Source organism: Diachasma alloeum, unplaced genomic scaffold (assembly GCF_001412515.2).
Source record: "Diachasma alloeum isolate Michigan unplaced genomic scaffold, Dall2.0 Dall_scaffold_00213, whole genome shotgun sequence".
In the NCBI taxonomy this organism is placed as follows: Eukaryota; Metazoa; Arthropoda; class Insecta; order Hymenoptera; family Braconidae; genus Diachasma; species Diachasma alloeum.
Window position 1 is genome coordinate 932,993 of NW_021680378.1, and position 25,523 is coordinate 958,515.

General features: G+C 39.6%; 1 protein-coding gene across 1 annotated transcript in view; it reads left to right on the forward strand.

Annotated features, from left to right (window-relative positions):
* Positions 1 to 473: 473 nt before the first annotated feature.
* LOC107037031 (cone-rod homeobox protein) overlaps positions 474 to 25,523 on the forward strand; it is a 33,377-nt gene continuing 8,327 nt past the window's right edge. The window contains exons 1-2 of the mRNA XM_015255350.2: positions 474 to 987; positions 22,507 to 22,747. Coding sequence (XP_015110836.1) covers positions 22,642 to 22,747 — 106 coding nt within the window. The 5' untranslated portion in view covers positions 474 to 987; positions 22,507 to 22,641. The remainder of the gene's footprint in view (positions 988 to 22,506; positions 22,748 to 25,523) is intronic.

Here is a 25,523-nt window from a genome sequence, read left to right on the forward strand (position 1 = left end):
GGAAAACTCCGTTGTGGTGCAATTTCAGTATCAACTCCTACCAACACACTTCTGGAATCACTTGTACCCAGTAAACACGATTTACACCATCTCACTATCCCATTCCGCCGAGAGTACGATACAAGATCTATCTCGTCTGTCTCACTTTAATCAGCGACATTTTCCTTCGACCCATCCTGATACCTCTCTCACCCCCTTGGTGGCATAACTGGGGCTGGTGTATGTTTGTCGTCGTGTTATTTGCCCAATAAAACCACGTGGGGGAAACACCCCCCGTTTCCGTGAAAGATGGTGGGACACCCACCCCCCCAACCCTCGCGCTATCGCAGGGTTTACAAGGATGGGGGGGTGGGGGGATGGGGGAGAAATGAAAATCGTGAACACGCCCATTGTTATCAAGCGCGCATGCTCGAGTAACGCCTACTGAAACGCATGCTTTCGGTGGGCAAACAGTTAGTGATCTCGTCTGATGTCACACGCTTTCGTGATCATTCACCAGCCATCACATCATTTAGAGATGTATCACGAGAACTTGGGATTTTAAGTTGATTTTTTTTTGTTTAATACTGATTTAATCATTGGATTCTGTGATTTAGTGATTATTGTTGAACATTTGTGATCATTTGTGAACGATGATCAATGGTTACTGAGATACTTATCCGTTTAATCCGGCAAATTGTCTCGGAATGACTGATGATCAAGTGCTTCTGATTGATAATTAAATCAGTGAAGGTATCAGTTGCATTCGGTGATTGCAATATCAATACCACGTGTTGTTGATTGAGATAAGAAAATTCGGAGGAACGGGATTAACGTGTGTGGGAGGTCCGCAATATTGCGGAGAAAATTTGTAAAGTGTTGCTCAGCCACGAGTCCAGGATTCTCACCCCCGGCGGTGGTGCTGTCTCGCCCGGGGGCAGTGGGCCTCCTGCGAGCCCTACGACTGGACATTATCATACGGCGACACACAGTCCACCACTTGTCAAGGTAAGACTTATCAGAAATGACTAAATTACAGATAGATCTGGTCTTCAGATGTACGTCTGATGTTGTCCGACGGCAGAAGACGTCAGAGGACTCCAGAAAACTGAAGAAGATATTCCGTGAAATTTAAAAAAAAAGATCAGGTGGAAGGAGTATGGAATACCCAAGTCACTCATAGCGAAATTTCATATTTATGCTGTGTCAAATTTGTGGCAACACCTGCAACGAGATATGTCAAGCCCATAGTTAGGAAATACAGCGATATCAGAAATGTTGGGATGAAAAAATACTGAAGTAGACCAACTATGATGGGTATAAGGGTGTCTGTCAGGCCTCATTTTCGTCAGTTCTCTCTACCCCTAGCCCCGGTGGAATCCCTGGAGGGACTCCAACGCCAGCTGTCTGCGGCTAAGCTTCTCTATCCAGTGGGAAAAGCTCGTCAAAAAGTTTTATGCAACCATCACAAGTTTTTGGGATTCGGGGGAAATTGAAAATTGAATCATTTGGACCTCCTTGAATGTAATTACTCGCGCTAATTGGTTAGCAATCGGCTGCTGATCAGACATTATTCTGTTGGCGGTGACGGGAATCAATGATTGAGCCCAAATTTCGGTTAATTTGGGGGAGACGATCTATTTCATAAATTTGGCGATCGAAGGCTTATACATCTGCAAGAAGATATGATTCTTGAAGTGAATTTAAACTTTTCAAATTTAGGACTATAGATCATTGAAACATTTTCCTTAAGCTATGCTTCGGATGAGCATGGCGATTGTTCTTTGAGCAGATAATGATCAATTGGTTTTCGCCTAAATTTATTTACTGTTGATCACCCATTATTCTATTTACGGTGATGGAAATTATTGATTGAGCCGAAATCTAGGTTAATTTGGTGGAGACTTGATCTATTTCATCAAATTTGGCGATCGAAGTCTTATACATCTGCAAGAAGATATGATTCTTGAATTGAATTTAAACTTTTCTAATCTAGGACTATCGATCATTGAAACATTTTTCCTCAGCTATGTTTCGGATAAACATGGTGATTGATCTTTGAGCAGAGAATGATCAATTGGTTTTAGGCCAAATTTATATCTTGAAAGACATAATTGGATTCTTTAATCCCTCACTCCTTTGTAGACTTATACCCCAAACATGGCTTAATACAAACACTAACCGTACATCGTCCTAAAAATACAATCCAATGAAAACAGAGTGATAAAAATTACGAAGCCCAAATATACTAATGGCTTGATTACCCCTCCCAAAATAAAAACTCTGTAAGTCATAACAATCAAGCCGGAGTTTATTAAATTCAAAAAATAAAAAAGCAAGGCTACATCTTATCTCAGTCCCATACAAAGTGGAATATAATAATAAACCTCTAGTGCGCGGGTTGTCTGCCGTCCAATCCTGCCAAGTTAACCTCATTAATAAATTAATTAGATATTATTGTGTTGGCAGCCAGGGCGGCAGCTGCGGGCCACCGTATTGTCCGTCTTTCTCTCTCTCTCTCTCTCTCTCTTTCACTCACTTTTTCTCCCTCTTCTGGATACTTAACCACTACAAATAATTTCCTCATCTTTCATGTGCGATACATGTATGTGGAATGGTGGAAACCTCAAGTTTTACCACTGGGTGTGAGAGCCACACATCTTCTGAAGCCCCGGAGAGATGACAATGAGGCCCGCAGATGATGCTCGAATATACAAGGAATAAAACAGGGTCGGGACCTAATGACGTCACTTACCACCGAGTTTCATCCAATAATGGTGATGCTTCAGCCATTCTTTGGGTTTACTCTTATAGAATTAATAATGATCATTTTAGGAGTCGCGAAAACTATTATAGGAATTGATCAATTGTAGCTGGATTTATCTGTTTATCGGGATAGAATTTTCAAGATTTTGGAAAAATGATTTTTCAGAAAAGTTCAATTTAGGGTTAAAGGAAAGGTAACAGAATTTCTTAATCCAATTCAAATTTTCCGCCAAAAATCTTAACCTTCAAGATCTGCGTAAATCCAGAAGTTTCATCTCACCGTAATTCGGGATTATCGTTTGATATTGAAAAGTTCATCAACTGAAGAGTTTCATCACTTAATACCCTCCTAGAAGAAAAAAGTTGCTGATAATGATAAAAAATGCACATGGGTCACAAGGAATAAAACATGGTTGAGACCTAATGACGTCACTTACCACCGAGTTCCATCCAATAATGGAGAGATTTTGAAAGAACGATTTTTTAGAATTTCAATCTAATGTCCTCAGATCCAGTTCAAATTTCCCGCCAAAAATCCTAATCCCTTAAAATCTACTCAATTTCATGAGTTTCATCTCACTGTGATTTCGGATTATCGTTTGATATTGAAAATGTTATCACCTCAATAGTCTCATCACTTAATACCCTCCTAGAACGGATAAGCGGCTGATAATGAACAAAAAAGTACATGTGTCACGAGGGTCATAAGGAATAAAACGTGGTCGGGACCTAATGATGTCACTTACCACCGAGTTCCATCCAATAACGAAGAGATTTTGAGAAAATGATTTTTCAGAATTTTAGTTTAATGTCCTTAAACCCCGTTCAATTTTCCCGCCAAAAATCCTAACCCCCTTAAAATCTACCTAATTTCGTGAGTTTCATCTCACTGTGATTTCGGATTATCGTTTGATATTGGAAATGTTATCACCTCAATAGTCTCATCACTTAATACCCTCCTAGAACGGACAAGCGGCTGATAATGAACAAAAAAGCACATGTGTCACGAGGGTCATAAGGAATAAAACATGGTCGGGACCTAGTGATGTCACTTACCACCGAGTTCCATCCAGTAACGGAGAGATTTTGAGAAAATGATTTTTCAGAATTTCAATTTATTCTCAGAGAACAACTTCAAATTTCCCGCCAAAAATCCTAACCTATGATTTTCATCTCACCGTGATTTCTGATTATCCTTTGATATTGTAAATGTTATCAACTCAATAGTCTCATCACCTAATACTCTCCTAGAACGGACAAGTAGCTGATAATGATAAAAAAGGCACATGCAGGCATTATCATTGCCGAGTGTATGGCATTAAGCCGTAGGGGGACCAAGATTAGGATGTCGGCCATTACCGCGCGTCACTGACCGTTTATTTTCCGCCGCTGTAACCGACGGTGTGGCCCGACTTCCTCTAGACGGTTATACATAAAATAGCCATATACATGAGGAATGTAAATAGCAAAAAAAAATTCACTTGCCGGTATCACAATTTTATTTATGAATGAACGAGAGTGGAAGAGTAATTCAATGTTACTAAATTGGAATGAATTTTCAAGCATATGAATATCACATGTGCTTGGAACTGATGATGATGATGAGGATCAATTTGCCAGATTGGTGCTAAATAAAATGGCTGCTTAAACACTTATTGTATATAACCTGTCTCTCTCTGATGGAGTGCCACGAGCCATTTCCTTGCCCTCTTCTATCGTTTGATGTCCATATATTCAATAAGTAACAGTAACTAGATTGAAGCATGCTTCATCATGTGGCACTGTTGTCCAACGTCTGCCGAATGAATTTGAACTTTATCGAATGATATTAATTGGCTGTCTATTTTCATCAATTTGTTTTGATGGTACTTTGGGAATGCGGACGGCTGGACGAGGTCGGCGATGGCTGCAGGAATTATTCAATTGATTACCATTTTATTGCATTGGCGTTATCTTGGCCCAAGCTTGGGACAACACTGGTAATCATCGGCGCAACATTGGCGCTGCACCGGTGACCAAGTTTGGTCTGACGTTTCCAGATGGATTATGTTTCATGCCGACATTCAACTAATTCTCATCAAAATCGGCATTCTAGTTTTCCACCGGGAAATGCTGGATATTGAACGAATTTCATCAATTTACTCCGTCGGTAACAGTTGAAGGGTCAACAGAAAAAGCGTTCGGCGATTTCATTTTAATAGACGGCTTTAATCGGACCGAGTGGGAATGCTCACGTGCGCGTCGATGAATAATTGACCGCGTTACAAATGAATTTGACGATGAGCGCCAGCCGCGACTGCACAATCCCAATCGTGCGTTGCCCAAACCGTACAGAGGGCGTTTTATCGTTACCGCCTCTCGCATGTAGTTAAACACAATCCGTTCAACTTTTGCACCATCTACTCGCTGATGTTGTCATTTATTCACAGATCCATTCAGCCCCCCACCCCCCTCTCACATTTTCATCGTGTTCTGTCAATAGGGCGGATGAATCTGTGAATTTGCAAACCACATTAACTCCCACTTTCCCCCCGTGGCACTTAACCGGCCCGTTTCGACAATGGAAAAAAAAATTCACGACTATTGGATTGACTGCTCCCACCAATATCTGGTAATCGAAAGGGACATTGATTTTTTATTATTATTCATGGGTCCCCAATGGGTTTTTAATCTATTTTTCGATCATTAATTTTATATGGAATTGGTGATTTTTTTAATGCATATCCTGGTGATGAAAAATTCTGGAAAAATTTGCAGAGCTCGCATCAGTTGTACAGATTACCGCAGTATTTTTATATGATTTTTTCAATTATTTTTTTATTTGTCAATTTTTTTATAGAAAATGAACTTGAATGAAAAAAATCGTCTGTTGAAAGAAAACCTTTTTTTGATGCATAACAATTGATTTACAAGACAATACTTCCTCCAATAATGAAGTGATAATGGTCTGAAATATCCTTGTGCTTTTATACGATTTTTATCTCGACAAGAACATTCTCTCATCATATTGAATAATTTCGCAAAAATAATCTCCCACTCTCCAATGAAAAATTTCTCTTCCATAAAATAATCGACTGAATATAAAACGAAACGTTGCCCCATGAAAAATGTTGAATCCCATATACTTTCCACTCCACTCTCTCATTTTATTCACTTTTCTCCATTTTATCTCTTTTCCCCTAACCTCTCCTGTTTTACGCCTTTCTACTTTTTTCAAAGATTTATTCTCAGGCGAGGGCATCCACGTTAAATCGCTTTTTCCGGGTGAAATTTACGACCGGGCAATAACACACCCAGCGCCCTCTTCAAAAGCCACGGGGGGTTATGTTTCTTCTATGTATCGAATACCTTCTTCATACATCGGTTGAATGAAAATGTTGATGCGAGAATTCACAACCCACGGGCCACCGGATCCATAACGCCTTCTTCTAATACAACCATCTCCGGTAAATGGTCTACTATTGACCACTGGAGCGATCATTCTCAGCACGTTCACTGGTAGCTCCTAACACTTGGATGAAGCCAGTGATCTTTGATGACCCTAAATGCCTGGGTGTTCGTGAATGACGGCATCGAACGTCAGTCTCATTCAATTTAATTCTTTTCTCTCTGAGCACTTTGTCATCATCATTCTTCATCGCTTGTTTTACTGGTGCAGGGTTTTCCCACGTGGCATAACCTCAAATAATTGTCTCAATACGGAATTCCAAATCGCCCTGATGCGATATGAGATGACAATTTTTTCATTTTTATTTTCCAGAAATCCATTCCCGTCGACGCATTCACCCTAATTTTTTTTTAACCCTCTACCCCTGAAAATAATCTCAAATTACCCAGGAGTAGACAAAGACTGAGAGTTGAGCGTGCGCCGGATCGTTGTAGGCATGGGCGATGCTTTTCGATTAATTGAAAACATCGATTTTTCATTCCCGAACATCAATGTTTTGGCCATGCCGACAACATTTTTCATTTTTTCCATCGACTAATAATGCTGATTGATTGAGAATAAAAAAAATAATAATTTACCCACAATCAGAAGTAATTATTTCCTACAGTATGTACGTTATAAATGGTAAGTGGACAAGTCCCATCGTCTATTTTTTTAGGTTACTCTATCGACTACAGCCCTTATTAGTAACAAGAGCTATGCGCGCGCTCTCGCGTGCGCTGATCTATTCATTTGTTGAAATGAAGAAATGGAATTCATTAAATTTCATTTTCTCATGAATACCTTATAAATATTGATAATGAATCAAAGAGAATTCGACTAATGATTGAAGTGAATAGCGAAGTAGAGTAAAAGAATCTATGAAGAATTTTTCATTTTCAATTAATTATCTTCAATTTTTTAAAATAATCGGTCTCCATAAAAGGACAGAATTTATTAATTTCACCGATGATATATATACATGCGAAATATATAGGGGAGGATGGGGCAAAACGGCCCCCCTTCAATCGTCAATATTTTCCGATTCAATAATCCGATTGGGATGAGTTAGAGCTCGTTTTGAAGAATGAAAAATTATCTTCAAAATGAAGTCGAAACTGGGAATTTTCACAATGTCATTCACAAGTTATTGACAATTGAAGGGGGGCCGTTTTGCCCCACCCTCCCCTATATATATTATATATATAGATGACGTAAAAAAAAATTTACCACTAAAGAATTTGAAATTATGTCACTGAAGAATTTGAAAATGCCGCGTGTTTTTTTTGTGAATGACTTCGTGTCACATATTAACCAATCAGAATTAAGGATTAGCGGTCAGGCAGTTTCGAGATATTTCGATATAAAAAAACTTCGCGTTTCTTTCATCTTTAGTAAAATAGGATAGTATACGTAACTAACTACAATTATTGCAGCTAACGTCCACCCACGGAAAATATTCAATAAATTTTTTTCAATTAAACAACCCCGTTTCGAAATTCAAAATTTGACTCTCCAGCAGTACTTACTATTGAAACGTTAGTTCCTCGGGGTATATTTTTTAAATACATAAAATTATTATAAAAAATCAAAAAATAAAATTATTTTTAAAAATCAGTTTTTTTCTGTGTAATGAGAAAAACCATTTATTTTGTTAATAATCGATGTTTTTCCCAGAAAAATCGATTCAGAACATCGATGTTTCCAAAAACATCGCCCATCCTTAGTCCGTTGTCTAGAGCGGCGCGGCATATTGACCCAACTCGGTGCATATCAAACAAAAGCAAATTGGAATATACACAGGAATTTTGTTTGTAAATTCAATTTAATTTTTTCTCTCTGAGCACTTTGTCATCATCATTTTTCATCGCTTGTTATCACTGGTGCATAGTTTTCCGATATGACATAACCTCAAACAATTGTCTCTCAATACGGAATTCCAAATCGCCCTGCAGCGACATGAGATGATGATTTTTTCATTTTTATTTCCCAGAAATCCAATCCCGCCGACGCATTCACCATAATTTTTTTTTAAACCTCTACCTCTGAAAATAATCTCAAATCACCCAGAAAAAACAGACAAAGACTGAGAGTTGAGTGTGCGCGGCGTCGTTGTCTAGAGGGCGCGACATATTGAACCAAATTGGTGCATATCAAACAGGAAGCAAATTGGAATATATACCGTAAGTCCCTCAAGCGATTCTGTTGGAAATAGGTGGCCCGGGGCTAGACCACGAGGATCGTAAAACCCCTCGACCGCATCCACTGTTCACTCACCCTCCCCCTTCCGCGCGTCCCAATCCACCTACCCCCATCAACTTCTCCTCAACCCTCCGGCGTTGCTTTCCTCACCCATGCGTGTACAGATGTCTTGCATTCGTCGGGAGTAAATTCGTCGGAATCAGCCATCAACCTCTCCAACAATTAAAAATAACTTAATGATCATCACTATTTCAATATCTGGGTTAGAAATGAGTTTATCATCTATGCAACTTACCAAGTTTAGGATATTCATGTATTTCTGACGGGATTTGGGATTATGAGGTGATGTGGAAATAACCAGTTCATTTTGGAGGTCTGCAAGATTCATTGGTATATGTGAAATTTAGGATTGTTTGGAATAATTTGGACTGATGGTTCATTTTGGTGGATTAGGTGATGGAGGGGTTGAGCTATTATGCATGGAGGAGTGATTCTTTTTGATATTGTTCGAACAATACTGCTCATTTCTGCTGAATTGTTGATATCAGTTGTTTAATACCAGTTGAAAGACGACTAGACGGCTGAGATTACAGAATCATAACGTTTCTTGATGAAAATAGAACTAATAAATCATGGAAGTGTAAGTCCTGCTGGCCCTGGGTATATGTAAATTTTTTCAAATTTTTATCACGTCTCAAAGTCTTGAAATCGCGTTGAGTCTCTCTAACTCCTGCAGCTCAGGGCTAGTCAGCAAAGTCATTTAAACCCCATCATCCGACCACTTTTTTCATCAGAAATTTTCCCATCTTTCCATTCCCGTGATTTTTATCCACTTCCTCTCAACCCCCACCCAAAAACTCTCAAAAACTAATATCAATTGAAAAACGAGTAGAGGGCTAAGATTACAAAACCATAACTTTTGTTGATAAGAATAGAACTAATAAATCATGGAAGTGTAAGTTCTGCTGGCCCTGGATATATATGAATTTTTTCAGATTTTTCTCGCGTCTCAAAGTCTTGAAATCGCGTTGAGTCTCTCTAACTCCTGCAGCCCGGGGCTAACCATCAAATTCATCCAAACCCCATCATCCGACCACTTTTTCCATGGGGAATTTCCCCACCTTTCCATTCCCGCGATTTTTATCAACCTCCTCCCAACCCCCTACCCAAAAACTCTCAAAAACCTAAACTCCTAGCTCTTAAACGTCGAAAAATTCTCGTCTTGTCCATCCACCCGCAGAATCAATATAATTTACCCATTCTCTGTCATCTCGTTTCGTACATCACCAATTGAGCTTGTTTAATCTGTGCCCCGAGCCACGCAGTTACGTATTGGCTCCACACAAGCGCACACACTTGCCAATGCGAAAGGGGAAGCCAAGTGATTCGTCCATACGTGCATTGACCACATGAATTTGTAACTATCACAAAGGCAAAAGCTCCATGGTACCATAATGGTGGTAGTTTAACAAGTGGGTAAATACGTGCCTCACGCGCCGTGTCTGATCCACTCGTGATCGATGAAACGCCACGTTAGTGAATGCTACTGCCACACAGCCAACCAAACAAACTCATCCAATGTAATTGATAAATTGACAGATTAATTCAATCAATGCAATGTATGGTGATTACATGATTATGTGGAACAGTCTGATGCAATACGGTACACAATTGATTTTAAATTAAAACGATTGAGAGAATCATTTGGGGATTATGAGATATCAATTTTGAGGTTAATTGCTGGACAATTTCCGACATTTTATTTATTGAATATTTTTCGTATCTTCTTTGATTATTTTAATTTATTCATTTTTATTAATCGACCATTTTTGCGTTCGAAATTTTTTTTAATGACTTTTCTATTTTTTCTCACATATATCAAGCCTTATTTTATTTTTCTAGCTTGTCTTTTGGGTAATTGTAAAATAATTAATATGGATAGAAAAAGTGATGTCGTGCCGTTCGAGATACAAGTTGGCAGCACTGATTCACTCAGTCTTCGGCCGTCGGGCAACAGCGAGTACATAACCCCAAAGTTGATTGTAGCAATCAAATAAAATATCAGTTTAGAAAAATATAAAACTTGAATAAAAATAAACGAAAACTGAAAAGTTCAGTTTCACTTCCATTGTCTTTTTTTTTATCGTTATTTTATGGCACGCCGTGCAATAATTCGAGTTTATCGCAGCGTGCTTCAAACTCCACTTCTGCACGATGTGGCATAAAATAGTATAGACCACTCGGGCATAAACTTCGCTTTCAACGAATGTGAAGTTTACAGGCCGAGCCGAAGGCGAGGTCTGTATTCACATTCGTCGAAAACGAAATTTGTGCCCTTGTACTCTAATGTACTATTACATCGCTTCGACCCGGTTAGAGTATACTGCGATGATGATCAAGACTTTAAATGGTTAGATCGCACCATTCTACCCGGCCGGGATTTGAACTCGGAACCTTTCGCATGTGAGACAACGAACTTGCCACTGCGCCAAGCCACCGGGGCTTCCATTGTCTGTGCTTTATTTTTTCTCCTGGACTGATGCGTCGTCCTTTTTCCCAATGATTGAGGTTAGGGAAAATTGGCCATTTCGTAAACGGAAGGAGTGGGGCTTGAAAGCGCGAGAGTGGGGAAGCAGTGACTCCGCCTGTCGCAAATACCCGGTTGAAATTACAGGAATCCTACTGTAATTTGATTTCTTTAGGAATTTTGGAAAATATGTTGTTCTGAAAATGACTATAATTTTTTAGACACTTCAATTGACAACGTCAAATTTTTTTTATTTTTCCAGTTAGTCAATTGTAATTAAAGCAAAACGATGCGCGGCGGGGTTTCTCTCATAGGGTGACCAATCTAGGGTTAATTATCCCTTCTAAACAATTCTCTTCGGCCACTTGAATTTTTTTTTGTATTCCTCTATGGAAGCTCCACCCAAGTGCGAAATCTCAGGGAAATGGCGACTTTTTTCCTATTTTCAATATTTTTTTCTCCAAATTCCCATAAGAGCCAGTGTTAAAGTGCATTTTTTAGGGAAAATCCTGTGTTCAACCATTCCCCTAGGCTGTCTGGGATTTCGCATAGAGGTTTTAAAAAAATCAAAGAGGTATAAAAAAAATCATCAATTTTTTTTAATTTATTATTTATAGTGATGGAACTCTTATGCCGAGTTATTTACACTGTCGGTATGCAAGATATCGATTTACACAACTTATTTTTACAACACATTTGTACTTGCAATGTACATTCTTTTAGGTATTTACAGATTTCTTCGATGTATTTGTGGTTATCTCCATCTAAGAACTTTTTTGTAGTATACACGGAGAAAAAAATTCCAGAATTTTTCAGGCGAAATTCAGACAAAAATTACCGTGCCGTCTGGTAAAGTGGGTTCAATTGTCTAGCACCAGAAAAATTCCGGTGCTGCATAGTAAAAATTCCGGTAACGCACAATAAAAGCTTGATCCCTGACTGTTTTCTATTACATGATAAATTTCATTCAATAGTTAAAAATGAGTAAACATTGTCATTCAGCATATCATCCTATTAATTTTATTTTAACCTCTCCTCCATATCCTCTCTCCCATATTAAAAGCGGAATGCGCGGCAAACGTATGTGGAACGTTTGACAGGCCAATGTATATCTACAGCGTTATACACCTCATGAAGCGAAAATAAAGGGCACTTATTTTATTTCTTAACCGTTTTATCACAACACTAATTAATATTTCACTGAATTGATATTATGAAAAACATTAACCTGGGGTTTCAGTAAGGAGATATGTGAGAGAGGAGGCTAGAGGAGGCGACGGAATAAATCATCTGGTCACGTTGAGTCGATGTTCGTGGTTGCGGAGGGGGGACGAAGAGTACCGAAATCTTACGAATGCGCGATCGGGTCCTAGGATTCTGGTAGAGCACCGGAAAAATTTGCCAGTCAGTGTCATAATTTTTCTCGTATTTCTCGTAAAAATTCACTGTCGCTTCGATTTTACCGTGCTGCACAAGAATTTTTCCCCACATTTATCCGAAAAATGACTCGTGCAACAGTACTTTTTCCTACTCTTTGCGGTACATTTGGCCTGGAAAGACCATCTGAACCAACTTTACTGTGCGGGCACGGTAATTTTTCTCGTACATTTCTCTCCGTGTAGGGAGGAGAGCAACTAGATTTTTTCAGTCTGCCTAACAATTTGATTCTCTCACGTTCAAATTTTGGGCATTGCCATAATACGTGCTTGAAATCTTGGTTTTCTGCTCCACATGAGCAAAATCATCAATTTCTTAACTTTTTTTCGAACTAGATCTGTGCGCGCGCTTTCGCGCACGCTCATCTTTTTGTTGTGAAAATGAAGAAATCGAATTTATTCAACTTCATGTACTCATAGATATTTTATAAATATTAATAATGACTTAAAGAGAATTAAGAGAATGAATAGAATGAAGACTGAAGCATCAATGAATAATTTTTAATCTTCGATTAATTCTTTTTTTTTTTTACTTTTTAGAATAATCTGATTAAAATCTGTAATTGTTGAAAAATCAGGGGAGGGTTATGAATTGATTTCCTAGAGAACTGAAAAAATTTCTTGAATTCTTCAGAAAATTTCACAGTTTTCCAGATAACCGTAGATCATAGATTTTTCTCGAATTATTTGGGAAACCGAAGAATTTTCGTGAATTTTGTAGAATTTAGAATTTATGTATGAAAATGTGAGAAGCATGAATTGATCATTTTGGCGTGTGATAAATATGAAAAAATTAAAATTTGGGAAGTGAAGAATAATTTGTGAGTTAAAAAAATTTAGAAATACTATGTTTTTTTCTCATGATCAACAATTAGGCAATTTAGATATGTTTTGATATAAAGATCAACTTCACACATGAAAAAATGAAAAATATGACGCAGAAAAAATTGTTGGCATTTGAAGAATTTGAAAATACCGGGATTTTTTTTCAGCGACTACTTCACGTGACTCATTGACCAATCAGAATGGAGGATTAGCGGTCAGGCGGTTTCGAGATATTTCGATATAAAACAACTTCAAGTTTCTTGCATCTTTAGGAAATAGGACCTCCCTGATCACGCCATAAATACCTAAAACAAATTTCAATCAAAATTTCCACTATCTCAATTGACTAATCCCGTAATAAAACGAGTGTTTACATTTCATAGTGATACATGGACGCGTGATTTGAGTCGATTGAACAGTAATAGGGTCACCCAACTGGAGATATTCCAAGGGCCATCGAAATTCCGATTCGCTTCCGGATTCCGGTCTCAAGAGGGGGACCTGGCTATAGGGGATAGAAACCCAATACTACGGGACACCCACTCGACTCTACGAACCCCCGTTAATCTCACCCTCCACCCCCCCTCCATGCCCCCCCATGCTGCCCCCTATCAAAACATCCACTCGATTCCGCCGCATTACGCTTGTGTCTCGGCACTGGGCTCCTTTGTCTGTCTCTGTCGATTCCCTGTCGTTTTCCGGTTGTCCTTCAGTTTCATTTCTTCCTTTATTTTCACTTTTTTTTTGCTTGTTCTCTTTTAACTCAGCGTCATTCTACGTACAGTCGTCGATGTGCAGTCGCTCGAATAAATTCAAGTTTATGGTTTAGGGGGGATTGGAGAAGGGGCGAAGGGCGGGGGGAGGGGGGTGAAAAGATTGGTCTTTTTAGGGTTTAGAAGCGTCACTGGTGGCACTATTTGCATTTCAATTTTAGGATATTTTATCAGTACAGTAAATACTCCCTAAGATTTCAGTGTCAGGGGTACGAAGTTCACGAAATTAAGTGATAGGGAAGCCCCTACTCATGCACCGACGGTTCGAGTGGGGAAAAAGAGTAATAGAGAGAGAATTTGGCTGTTCCAATCCTCCTGAGAGACAAGTTGAATGAAAATTACCTAGAAAATCGCGGCAAATTTTTCTGTGAGAAAGTCAATCGCAGAGCGAAATGTAATTTAACGAAGAAGTATCCGGTTGTGGAGGATATTTTACATCTGAATGTCACAGGAACGAACGCTAGTGAAAGTTTGCCGAACGCGTTCGGTAATAGTATATTTCGTTACGAGTGCGGAAAAGAGCATTCGGCTCGTGCTATAAACCTCCCACGAGCCAAAAAACACTTTTCCCGGGAGTATCGAACGATATTTTTCATCACAATGTGTGGAAAAGGGACGGTTTAGGCACGCGAAGCGTTCCTAAAGAGTTACTTTTCCGCACAGCGTGATGAAAAAAATCATTCTCCATTGCAGAAAAATTATACGCAATATTGAGCGATCATTCACGTTCACTGCGATAATTTTTGCTGGAATGCAGGGTAAATTTAACAGTATCGGCACAAATTCCTCTCACGTTAGAAAAATTCACTATTCGTCTAGCACTTTTCCCCGATAGACGGGGTGAAAAACTTGACTAGTTCGGTATTTTTCCTCCAATATTTTTTCGGATTTGAATTTTCTCCAGTCCCAGCACTAGGGTTTTTCTAAAGAATTTCTCTCCGTCCACTCTCAAATCCGAAGTGTGCATCATTAAAGATCCTCCACTTGACCCTCATTCCACAAACAATTTCCAAATTCCCTATTATTCCAATTTTGCCTTGTACTTTGGTAAGTCAAATCATTAGGAAGCTCCCAACCATTCCGAATATCGCAACGCACCCCGAGGGCTGGCCATCGTTTCCGGCTTTCAAGGGGGCTGAATGCACCAAATTTCCTCATAACGAATCACCGCGGACAATCCCCAAGTGCCATATGACAAGCCTCAAAACATTCATACGATCCTCGACATCATCATGACTTTGATTATGCAGATCCCCGCTGTCGAGCCTCTCTCATGTCATACTCCACAAATCCATTGTCTGAAATGACGAATGAAGATGTGATAGAAATCGGAAAGCAATCAGTCAATTCCGACAACCAAATGAAATCGATTCACGATTTCAAGAAATTATTCAAGAAATTATTTTTGTCAAGTAAATTTAATAACTACAAGAAAATCTATACATTTCAAATGCAAATATTTTATACATCTACTTATGGCAAGTAAATTTACTTGACAGAAGTAATTTTTTTTCTCAGTACAGACTCAGCCCCAATTGCCGTTTACCCACAATTCTGATAATTATCCCATCCATAATTGCATAATTACCTCCAAAGTGCCGCCATTAGTCACCACTCATTCACGAGGAGAAAAAAAATTACGTCACCCTTGGAATAAACCGGCACGCGAACAATACAACAAGCGCATAATCACAATTACCCACAAACATCGTCACCCCATATTTCAAAATATGTGTCACACGAATCCCAATTAAAACAGATAATTCCATAATTGACTTTGTTTGTTCGGGTTATGTTCCCATTGCAGCGATCACGCGCGTCCTGAATCACTCTGAACCAAGTTTGAAATAATCTTTTTATCATCTTCATCGTGCGCTTCTGCTTCGTTTGCCTTCATGAGCATCAATCGTGCGATTTTATTGATTAATCTTGCTTAGAGGGTTCAATTTGTTTGCGCGTTTGGTGTCTGCATGGTTTACTCGGAAATAATTCAGGTTTTTATGAAATTCATTGTAGAATATTTGTGAAAAAAAAGTGGGAAATCGCTGTCATCACAACATAGTCAATATATTTTTGATAATAAATTAGCAATTTGCTTCTAGATGGAATTTCTATGAGGATGGACTTCAAATTGAATTGCCAACGTTGGCTGCCAACATTGCTCCAACGTTAGCAGCTAACATTGTCTCAACGTTAAATTTTTTTACCTTTCACCGAATATTGGCTTCAAAATAATTTTTTTCCCAACGTTTGCTGCCAACATTGCCCCAACGTTAGTAGCCAATATTACCCCAATGTTAATTTTTTTACCCTCTTCCGAATATTGATATCAAAATAAATTTCTTCCCAATGTTGGCAGTCAACATTGTCCCATCATTAAATTTTTTTACTTTTCCCCGAATATTGTTATTGAAATAATTTTTTCCCAACGCTGGCTGCCAACATTGCCCCAACGTTAGTAGCCAATATTACCCCAATGTTATTTTTTTACCCTCTTTCGAATATTGATATCAAAATAAATTTCTCCCCAATGTTTGCAGCCAACATTGCCCCAACGTTGGCTGCCAACATTACTGTAACGTTGGCAGCCAACATTGTCCCATCATTAAATTTTTTTACTTTTCCCCGAATATTCCTATTGAAATAATTTTTCCCCAACGTTGGCTGCCAACATTGCCCCAACGTTAATAGCCAACATTACCTTGATATTGAAATTGTTTATCCTCTTCCGAATATTGATATCAAATAAATTCCTTCCCAATGTTGGCAGCCAACATTGCCCCAACGTTGATTGCCAACATTATTCTAACGTCGGCAGCCAACATTGTCCACTGTTAAAATTTTTTTACTTTCCCCCGAACATTGCTATTAAAATAATTTTTTCCCAACGTTGGCTGCCAACATTGCACCAATGTTGAGACTTTCCATCTTTTTCCGAATACTGGTATCCAAATAATTTTTTTCAACAGATGAACAATTTTTTAAATGTCTCGAAATTTAAGGGAAATAACAAAATTTTGGTCATACTCTTTTTTGTAGCCCTCAATCTGCCCTAGAAAAAAAATCGTTACAAAAATTTCGTTATCTCCCTTAGATTAGATATATTTCTCGAGATATTTCTCGGAAACTCAGCCAAGGGCTAAACTTATACTATTACCTTATACTATTTCGCTACCAAATTAGTTATCTTGACCCAAAAAATTAGAAATTTCCGACTTGACTACAATGCTTCCATTCGGACGTAAAAATTGAAGAACAACCCGGGGTCTGTAGACGCTAGGCGCGAGAGAAGTCATTTTATCGTGTGAATTTTTCCAAGACAAGACAAGAAATGTTTCGTATTGCGGCATCTCATCTTCTCACGACCAGATAAACTCACAATTATACACAATTGAAATGAGTTGAATAGACGAATTGAGTGGCTGAATGAAACTAACAATGAATTAATATAAATCAATTCGGTTAGTTGAGATTAACGAAGATTTCATCCGGGCCAATATGGGGCATTTGCGTCGGCGCTCTCTGGTGTACGTTCAAGTGGTCCAAGTTGTCCTATGGAGGGCTCTCACGTATATCCACTAAACCGTACATATGGTAAATACATACATGGGGTTTGGCCACCAGTGAGGCGGACCAGCTGAATGCTGCGAGGGGATAGTTGGTAGGAGAAGGGAATGGGAATTAATTAAGCGGCACAAATTGCTTGCATCGCGTTAAGGCCCTCATTCGTTGGATGACACAATTTAATAAAATCGTAGACCAGTGCTTACACACTTTCTTGATGTTTGCCTTGTCCATTTTTCTCGCGCTGTGGAGGAAACATACCGTGTGAAGATGCATCAGGGGGGTGGGGAGGGGAATTTTTTAAATTCAAGAGCATGCGGGACATCTCGTCTATTTATAAAATTCTGAGAATTTCAAATGGAGTAAAATGCGTAGAATTGAATATTATTTAATCTGTCACGCAAGATGGATTCTAGTTATTGAGGTTGTTTACTGGTGTGATTAACAGCATCGAAATTTATCTTTCAGAAGAATTGAAACTAAGATATGCCACATTGTCGACGTTGTTTTAGTCTTCTATAATATTTTTTTTTATTTCGTGAATATTAAAGGTCTTGGCTATTTGATAATGGCCAAGGCCTTTATATGGGGATATTTGATGAAAATTCGTGGATTTTTCAGAAGAAAAAATTGAAAATAAAATAGATCTAGGATAAAATTCAACTTGTATGAGTGCTCAAAATACTTGTTTTAATTACGAAGGTTACTGAAAAAAAGACGAGAACAATAAAACGTGACATAATTTTGAAAATGCAAGTTTTTCAACTTTTTTTTTGAAAATTCGGTATTATGAGTACCTAGCAGTTAAAAAAAATTACTCAAAATATTCTTATAGATGACAGAGAATCAAAAATTTTGACGTGTCATAAATCAAAATCGGATGAATAGGATGAATCGAATGAACCGGATGAACTGGAGCCATTGAAAAAAAACAAAGAAAAAAAATGATATCTCCGGAAATGGACCATTAAAGAAACCTAAAAAAAATTGAGAGATAGTTTTGCTAGGGTCCCAATCGTAAAGAAAATCGAGATCAATTCCCGAGAGGGTGAGTACCAGGAGTTGACTCATTTGACATGGAATCCCTCATATAGAATCCCTCTTTCCATTGAATTTATCCCTTAAAAATATTTAAGGTTCACCGAATAATAGCCCGGGGATAATACAGGTCTAGAAAGCATGTCGGAATACCTTCGTTTGATTGAGTCATTAAAAATGACTTGAATTCAGGGGCTCAAGAATGAATAAATCTCAACGAAACAGCATCTCAAATCGAGTGTCAATACGCAAACAGCTATCAAAGTATATGAAATCCACTGATGAAGCGTTAGCAACCGCAAACCACATGCCACACACCCCTGTAACAACGGGGTGCCCCGGAGCCACCAGATTCGACCCCCCCCCCCCCCCCCCCCCCCCCCCCCCCCCCCCCCCCCNCCCCCTGCCCCCCCCCCCACCGTAAAGATCATCATACTCCACCCCCATCTGTACACGAAAGTGCACGGATTAGCCTCGCTACATTTCATCCCTTCTGTCGACGCGTATGTTCATCGTGTGTTAAACCACGCAGCTACTCAGAGTGGCGCCACCTTCATATTTACATTGTGTAAGTGCACTCAAACAGTAACTGTGTACTCACCCCCTTCCTCGATTATTACCCCGTCGTTCTCCTCGTGACCCCTCGAACCTGCACCCCTTGCTAGTATTTTACTCCTGTGCATTGTGGTCTTGTAATCTTTCTTCTCCCGATGGGCCTCGAGGATTTCCGTCAGGGGAGTCTGGGAATTTCGAGAACCATGAGATTAATCTAGAAAAAAAAATTTCAATGTGTCGTCAGGAATCAATGGGAAAAAATGAAGAAAATGGGGTACAGTAGAGGCTTCATATAAGATACCTCTCTATAAGATATCTCGCGCTCCGAGCGCTCGAGGCCTACTCCGACTCTCGGCACTTTTATCGCCTCCCGAATGTTTATGTTCCGTGGGCTTCTTATAAGATACTTATGGCCCCGGTCATTTTTCAACGGGAAGAGAGTAGTTATGAGGATCAAACGTTGTTAAGGGTCAAACGGGAGTGACGAACGAAGTGATCATGAGGGTCTAATGACCTTGAGGGGGGGTCTCATCACTGTTTTCAAGTAATGGAAATATACATCGATTTTTTTTCACTTTTCCCATCGAAAAGTCGTGATTTTTCGTCTGTGATTATTCTCGAGTTCACCAACTATCCCCCAACATCAGCTGCCATTCTACCACGCGGGGTTATGTTTAGAGAGAAAAGGGAACGCGGGCGATACAAATTCAAAACATTAAATACATATAAATTGATTAGTTATCGATATTTATTCAGTAAAAATGAAAATTTCATTGAATTCGGGCGTATCTTATTTGAAACCCGGTAATCCCTATTTTTCCTCTCTCTATGGGAACGCGTAGTGAGTTCATAAGGGTTCCCGGAATTCCAGTCTTCTACTGTCCCTGAGGTATCTTATACGAAGCCTCTACTGTATACTGATTGTTGATGCCTTGCATTGGAGGTAAGCATCGCTTCTCCCGTTTCTCTTACCGACATCTTTGGTACGTGTTCGCGCCACCGTGCGATGCGAGCGCATGTTCACTGATGTATGAGTAGCACCTGTACGCTGGCCGCTGTGAGAACTCCTCCGTTGAATAAAGTTATTCATGTATTAATACGTTTTATGTTATCTATCCACATCTTCTCCAACAATATCCTTTCAACTTGTTTAGAAACTTGCTTTTTGGTTATTAAATTGTGGGTTGAGGAGAGATCGATTAAAAACTTTTTTTTTTTTCGAAAGTGAATGGATGACCTACAGCATTCCTCTTTCCATATAATTTATGCCTTGACAATATCCAAGATTGGCCGAATAATAGCCCGGGGGTAATACAGAAATTGGACATATCGGTCGCTAACATATCTTCAATTTTCATTTTTTTTCTCACTTTTTCGCATCAAAAATGGAGTAGTCAACTCATCAGAAGGATAAATAGAGTAAATTCAGTAAGGTCTCCCCTTGAACCGACTCGCTTTGGTATACCTCAAGCACTCCGAGGATTTACGTCAAAACTTCATTAAACTTTTAACAATACGTTCTCCTAAAATATCAAACTTTCAACCTCACTGATTTGCGCGAATCCAATTCAAGACAAGAATAACCCATTTCGTGCCTTGTCTTGTATTCTCTTATGCGGCAAAATTGATCAAAATTCAATTTATATATTAACTTGAGAATTTATATATTGACATTTCCGTTTCAGAAATAATTCAATGGAACTTCGCAATATAATATCAAATCAGATTTAAAAACTCCTTGAAATGATATACACAATAGTTCAATATATACTTCTCAACAATAGTTTAATAATCTCTGTAATAGTTATCTCACTCATAATATAAACCAGAAATTCTCCCAAACAATTCATGGAAACTTATCCCGCAGTTTAATTATTTCTCAGCAAAAAGACTGAGATCAACTTATAAAATTTCACAGATCATTCATACACATAAACTTAAAAAAAAACATTATATTAAATAATCCCCTTTAATCTTTTGCATTTGAAATTTTCATCTTTCATACTGAGCCGTCACTGGTGGATTGAATTTAATCGAAGTAAATCAGAAAAACCAATGTGCACAAAAATATGAAAATAATCACAAGAAAATTCCTTCTTTGCTCCAGATAATAAAATGAAAATTGTCTAAATGAGGATACACTGTGATACAAACGTTTAATCGCATTGAGCCAAGTTCGAGACGCCGTAAAGTAAAGTGGGTCCTCAAAATGAATTGTTACAGTGCACTTATCTGTTCTGTGGTCACGAGAGGAAAGAGGCCGAGAGTTCTCGTTGATTTGCCTCGAGGCTAAGCATTGAATCCTGCGACTCGTCAATTTTTATTTCTTCAATAATTCAGTTTTCTGTTCATTTCTTATCAATATTTCAGTTTCTCTTTATTCCCAATATTGACAACCGAAATTCCTAATTTCCCTACAATTCAATACTCCAAAAATCAGAAACAATTTATTCCCAAAACTCAAAGAATCTTCAACGTAAACCCGCACCCCTCCTGCATAATTTAACCCTCTCCAAGCCCCAGGAACCTTTCCCCCCCAAGCCCCTGGTTAACTCCCATCAAAACTCCACCCCCTCAGTCCCGAAAATTGACAAAATTTCGTTAAGTTTCGCCCAGCAATTACTTTTGATATCCGACACGCGGCCCAGCGGTAATTACTTTTCTCCAGCGTTGAAGTGAGACAGACAACCTGAAATTACATCTGTATACATCAGCATAGTTGCGATAGAGTGAGCTATACCTGAAGCACCATAGACTCCAAACGAAAGAGAGATAGAGAGAGAGGGCGACAGTCCTAACCGGTGAGGAGCAGCCGGGGTAGAGCGGGGGTTGGATAATAATCCGCTAATATCAATTTCAAATTTCAATTAGTATCATCTCGGTTGGGCTGCCGGGTACGTCCCCGGACGCCTCGCCGAAGCACGCCATGATCTAAAATTCAATTTGTCCCTCTTCGTATATATAACGAGAGCCCGCAGCCCCATATTCGTGCAAGTGAGAGAGTTTTGATGTTACCGACAGAGATGGAGATCAAGTCTCAAAAGCCCCAACACACCACTATTGAAAAATTATTTGTGGAATGAGGACTAACCCATTAAACTTGTTCCCCATAAACACCCATCTGCAGTATCCTGAATGTAATAATGCATTTTAGAGGACTACAGTCTTCATCCGAGTGCCGGTATAACCGCAAATATGTGCTAAAGTGAGACAAAGTTTCATCACAAATTGATGACACTGTAGGCCGGTTTATTGAATTTGCGATGGTTGCGTAAGAGGTACAGCAAACTCCTGCCATACACGGTATTAATTATTCACACGCGTTTACAATCCCTCTGTCGATAATGGAGTTGGTGGGGGGTGGGGGCTGAGCCCCCTTTCCGAATTGCATTATATTTTGGCCTGTTATTTCAGATTGGATCCCTTCATACACATCAGACCTCTAATCACCACCACCTACCGAGTCCAAGCCAACAGACGTCACCGCAGTCAACGACTCCGGTGGCGGGTGCAGGATCACCAGGCGGGGGGCCGGGGAGTACCCCAAGTATGGCGGCCAGAGCTAGCAGCATGTTCTGCTACCACTGCCCACCTGGTCTCCCGGCCCCCCGACTACCGCCGACATTGGAGTATACGTTTGCACCGACGCATCCGTGTGAGTAGAAATTTTTATTGTATTGGAGTTTTGGTGGGGGATGAGGAGCTGCCATGATTGGCGGAGGGTTGGCTTGACGCTGGCGTCAAGTGTTGGTTTAACTTCGGTCCAATCCTGTCTTCCGGCCTAGACCTGAGCTATTTTTCGAGTGGATGATACTGACCAGTGTGTGGCTCAAGTGTTGGCTCAACCCTCGGAGAACCTCGGCTACGCGAAATCTTGGCTTGGAGCAACATTTGATACTTTCCGTAATTAGACCAAATACCCGCAAAGATTTCTCAAACCAAATTATCTTCGTGATTCGTATCATCAATCATATCGTGCATGACCAAAATTCTCGAAAGCTTAACACGAGGTGGGCATGTTCTGTTTTGGTGGGGGATGAAGAGTGGCCATGGTTGGCCAGGGGTTGGCGTAACGTTGGCGTCAAGTGTTGGTTTAACCTCGGTTCAATCCTGTCTTCCGGCCTGAACCTGAACTATTCTTCGAGTGGATGACACTAACAAGTGATTGGGCCAAGTATTGGCTCAACCCTGGGAGAACCTCGGCGACGCGAAATCGTGGCTTGGAGCAACATTTGATACTTTCCGCAATTAAACCAGATACCCGCAAAGATTTCTCAAACCAAATCATCTCCGTGATTCGTATCGTCAATCGGGTCGTGCATGACCGAAATCCTCAAAAGATCCTGAAACTTTCTCTTCCTCCTCATCAAATTGCCATAGGACAGTAAACTCAATCAAGTATGAAACTTTTAAATTCCAAACGACATGGGAAAACCGAGTTTACCTGTTGTCCACTCTCCCAAGGGCACTTCACCACCATTTCGAAACACTTTGCCTAACTTAACTTGAACGGAAGGGCCCCTGTGTTTATCGGTGGTTCTACGTCCGGTTAAGAATTTGAGTACCCAAAAAAGATCCCCTCAACTATCAATCTAACAATCCCCAGAGTTGTCCCTCTATACTTGATATCATGACACAAGTATCAGTGAAGTACTGTTAAACCAATTTGACTAACCGTGTCATATTTTGCGATATATAATCGCATGATGTATCACAAGTGCCATTTCCTGGCGTGATGATTAATAATTCAGGATACAGTGGGGGGGCTACCAAGATATTTCCCTTTCTGGCTGATCGATCATCATTCTACATTTTGAAATTTAACATCGTTCATACTGTGTTCAACCAATTTTACAAAACATGATTTGAAGAAATGTACAGGATGAATAAAATATTGATGGAGGGGTAGAATGGTTCAACCCAAACCCGTTGGGTTAGAAATTCAAAGTGACGCATGTTCTACTCTCCCGGGTGCGGGGTGGGCAGGGGGATGAGGCGAGAGAGACCGCCCGGGAAAATTGAAAAAAACGTAAAACGAGTTATGAATTTGATGGCTATGTGGGATATATACATTACACGAGAGAGAGATGCTGGCCTTTGAATTTTTTCCCCGCTGGATGGTATATTGAACGTATAATGTATTTATGTTCATGAAATATTTACCCATGGATTACCTGAAATGAACGAAAAAAAAGTGGAAAATCGTATTTGCAAAATTGTTGATGACAAAAGTAATTGAAAAGTTGATTCATTTCGTCCGTATGATTTTTCAAACTAACGGGGGCAGAATGGGTTTGAATATATGTATTGTTGCATTCTCTTTGAAGCTCATCATTAACTGAAGCGAAATCCTCGCGATGATCGAATAAACTAATATCTTTTTCGAGTGTCCTAACTCAATTTTCTCCTAGTATCCATTATTGCCAAATGAACTAGACAACCAGTTGTCATAGTTGGGGGTGTTGATGGTGGGTAAAGCCCCCTGTGGTGCCGCTCCCCCTTCCCCCCTCTCCCATCGAGAAGTCTCCCCCTTCAAACTCGTCGTCTGATTCCTCTACCGCCCCACCGGGATAAACAGATTAGGTAACTACGTGATAAGTCGGTAAGTGGGTTCACTCGGCCCACGGTCCAGAGGCACGACTGGACCCCCTGTACGTTCAACAATTCACACATACATAGAATACACTCACTGAATTTCCTCTTCCTACCCCCAGTGAAAACGGACAGCACACCAGCGGCTTCGTCTACAACATCTAACTACCTCGTTAGGGTCATTAGTGACGGTCGGGGTGTCATTAGATTTGGCTCCTGCAACGTGTAGTTTTTCCACCGGGAACTCAACTCATTTTCGGCATCGAGAATGCTGGCTCAGTTTCGGTTATTGATTTTGATGGATCTTTTCGGATTGTCTGTCTTCATCAAATCTTCGGAAAATCAAAGATTTGATGAGGACGGCCCTTCAATACGACCTATCCTTCTTCCATTTCATGTCAATTGTCATGACATTGGGACGACATATATGTTCAAAGATATACTCGTCCCTGTCAGTACCAATTTCGATGAATTAGCTATGGATAAAATCAATTTCCGATTCAGATCGCTTGTTTGGTTTCGGATAAGGTTTTGAAAATGATGGTGCTGGTGGACATGATTTTCATTTTGTATGTGGACTAATCTGGAATGTAACTACTAAGAAATGACAACTTGCTCATCTCCATCAATTCCGCCAAAACCCAAAGCTATTAGCACAAGCTATTTTTAATTGGTAGCCGTCCTTCCTCGTTTCCCGTCAACCATCCTGACATCATGACGACAGATATGTCAAAGTACCGAGAGGAGTTGTTACTCGAAGGGTGAAATACACCATCGAGAGCACGTACTCAAGCTTACCCTCGGTTGATTTACCCTTCCCCAGATATAAAAAAAATAAA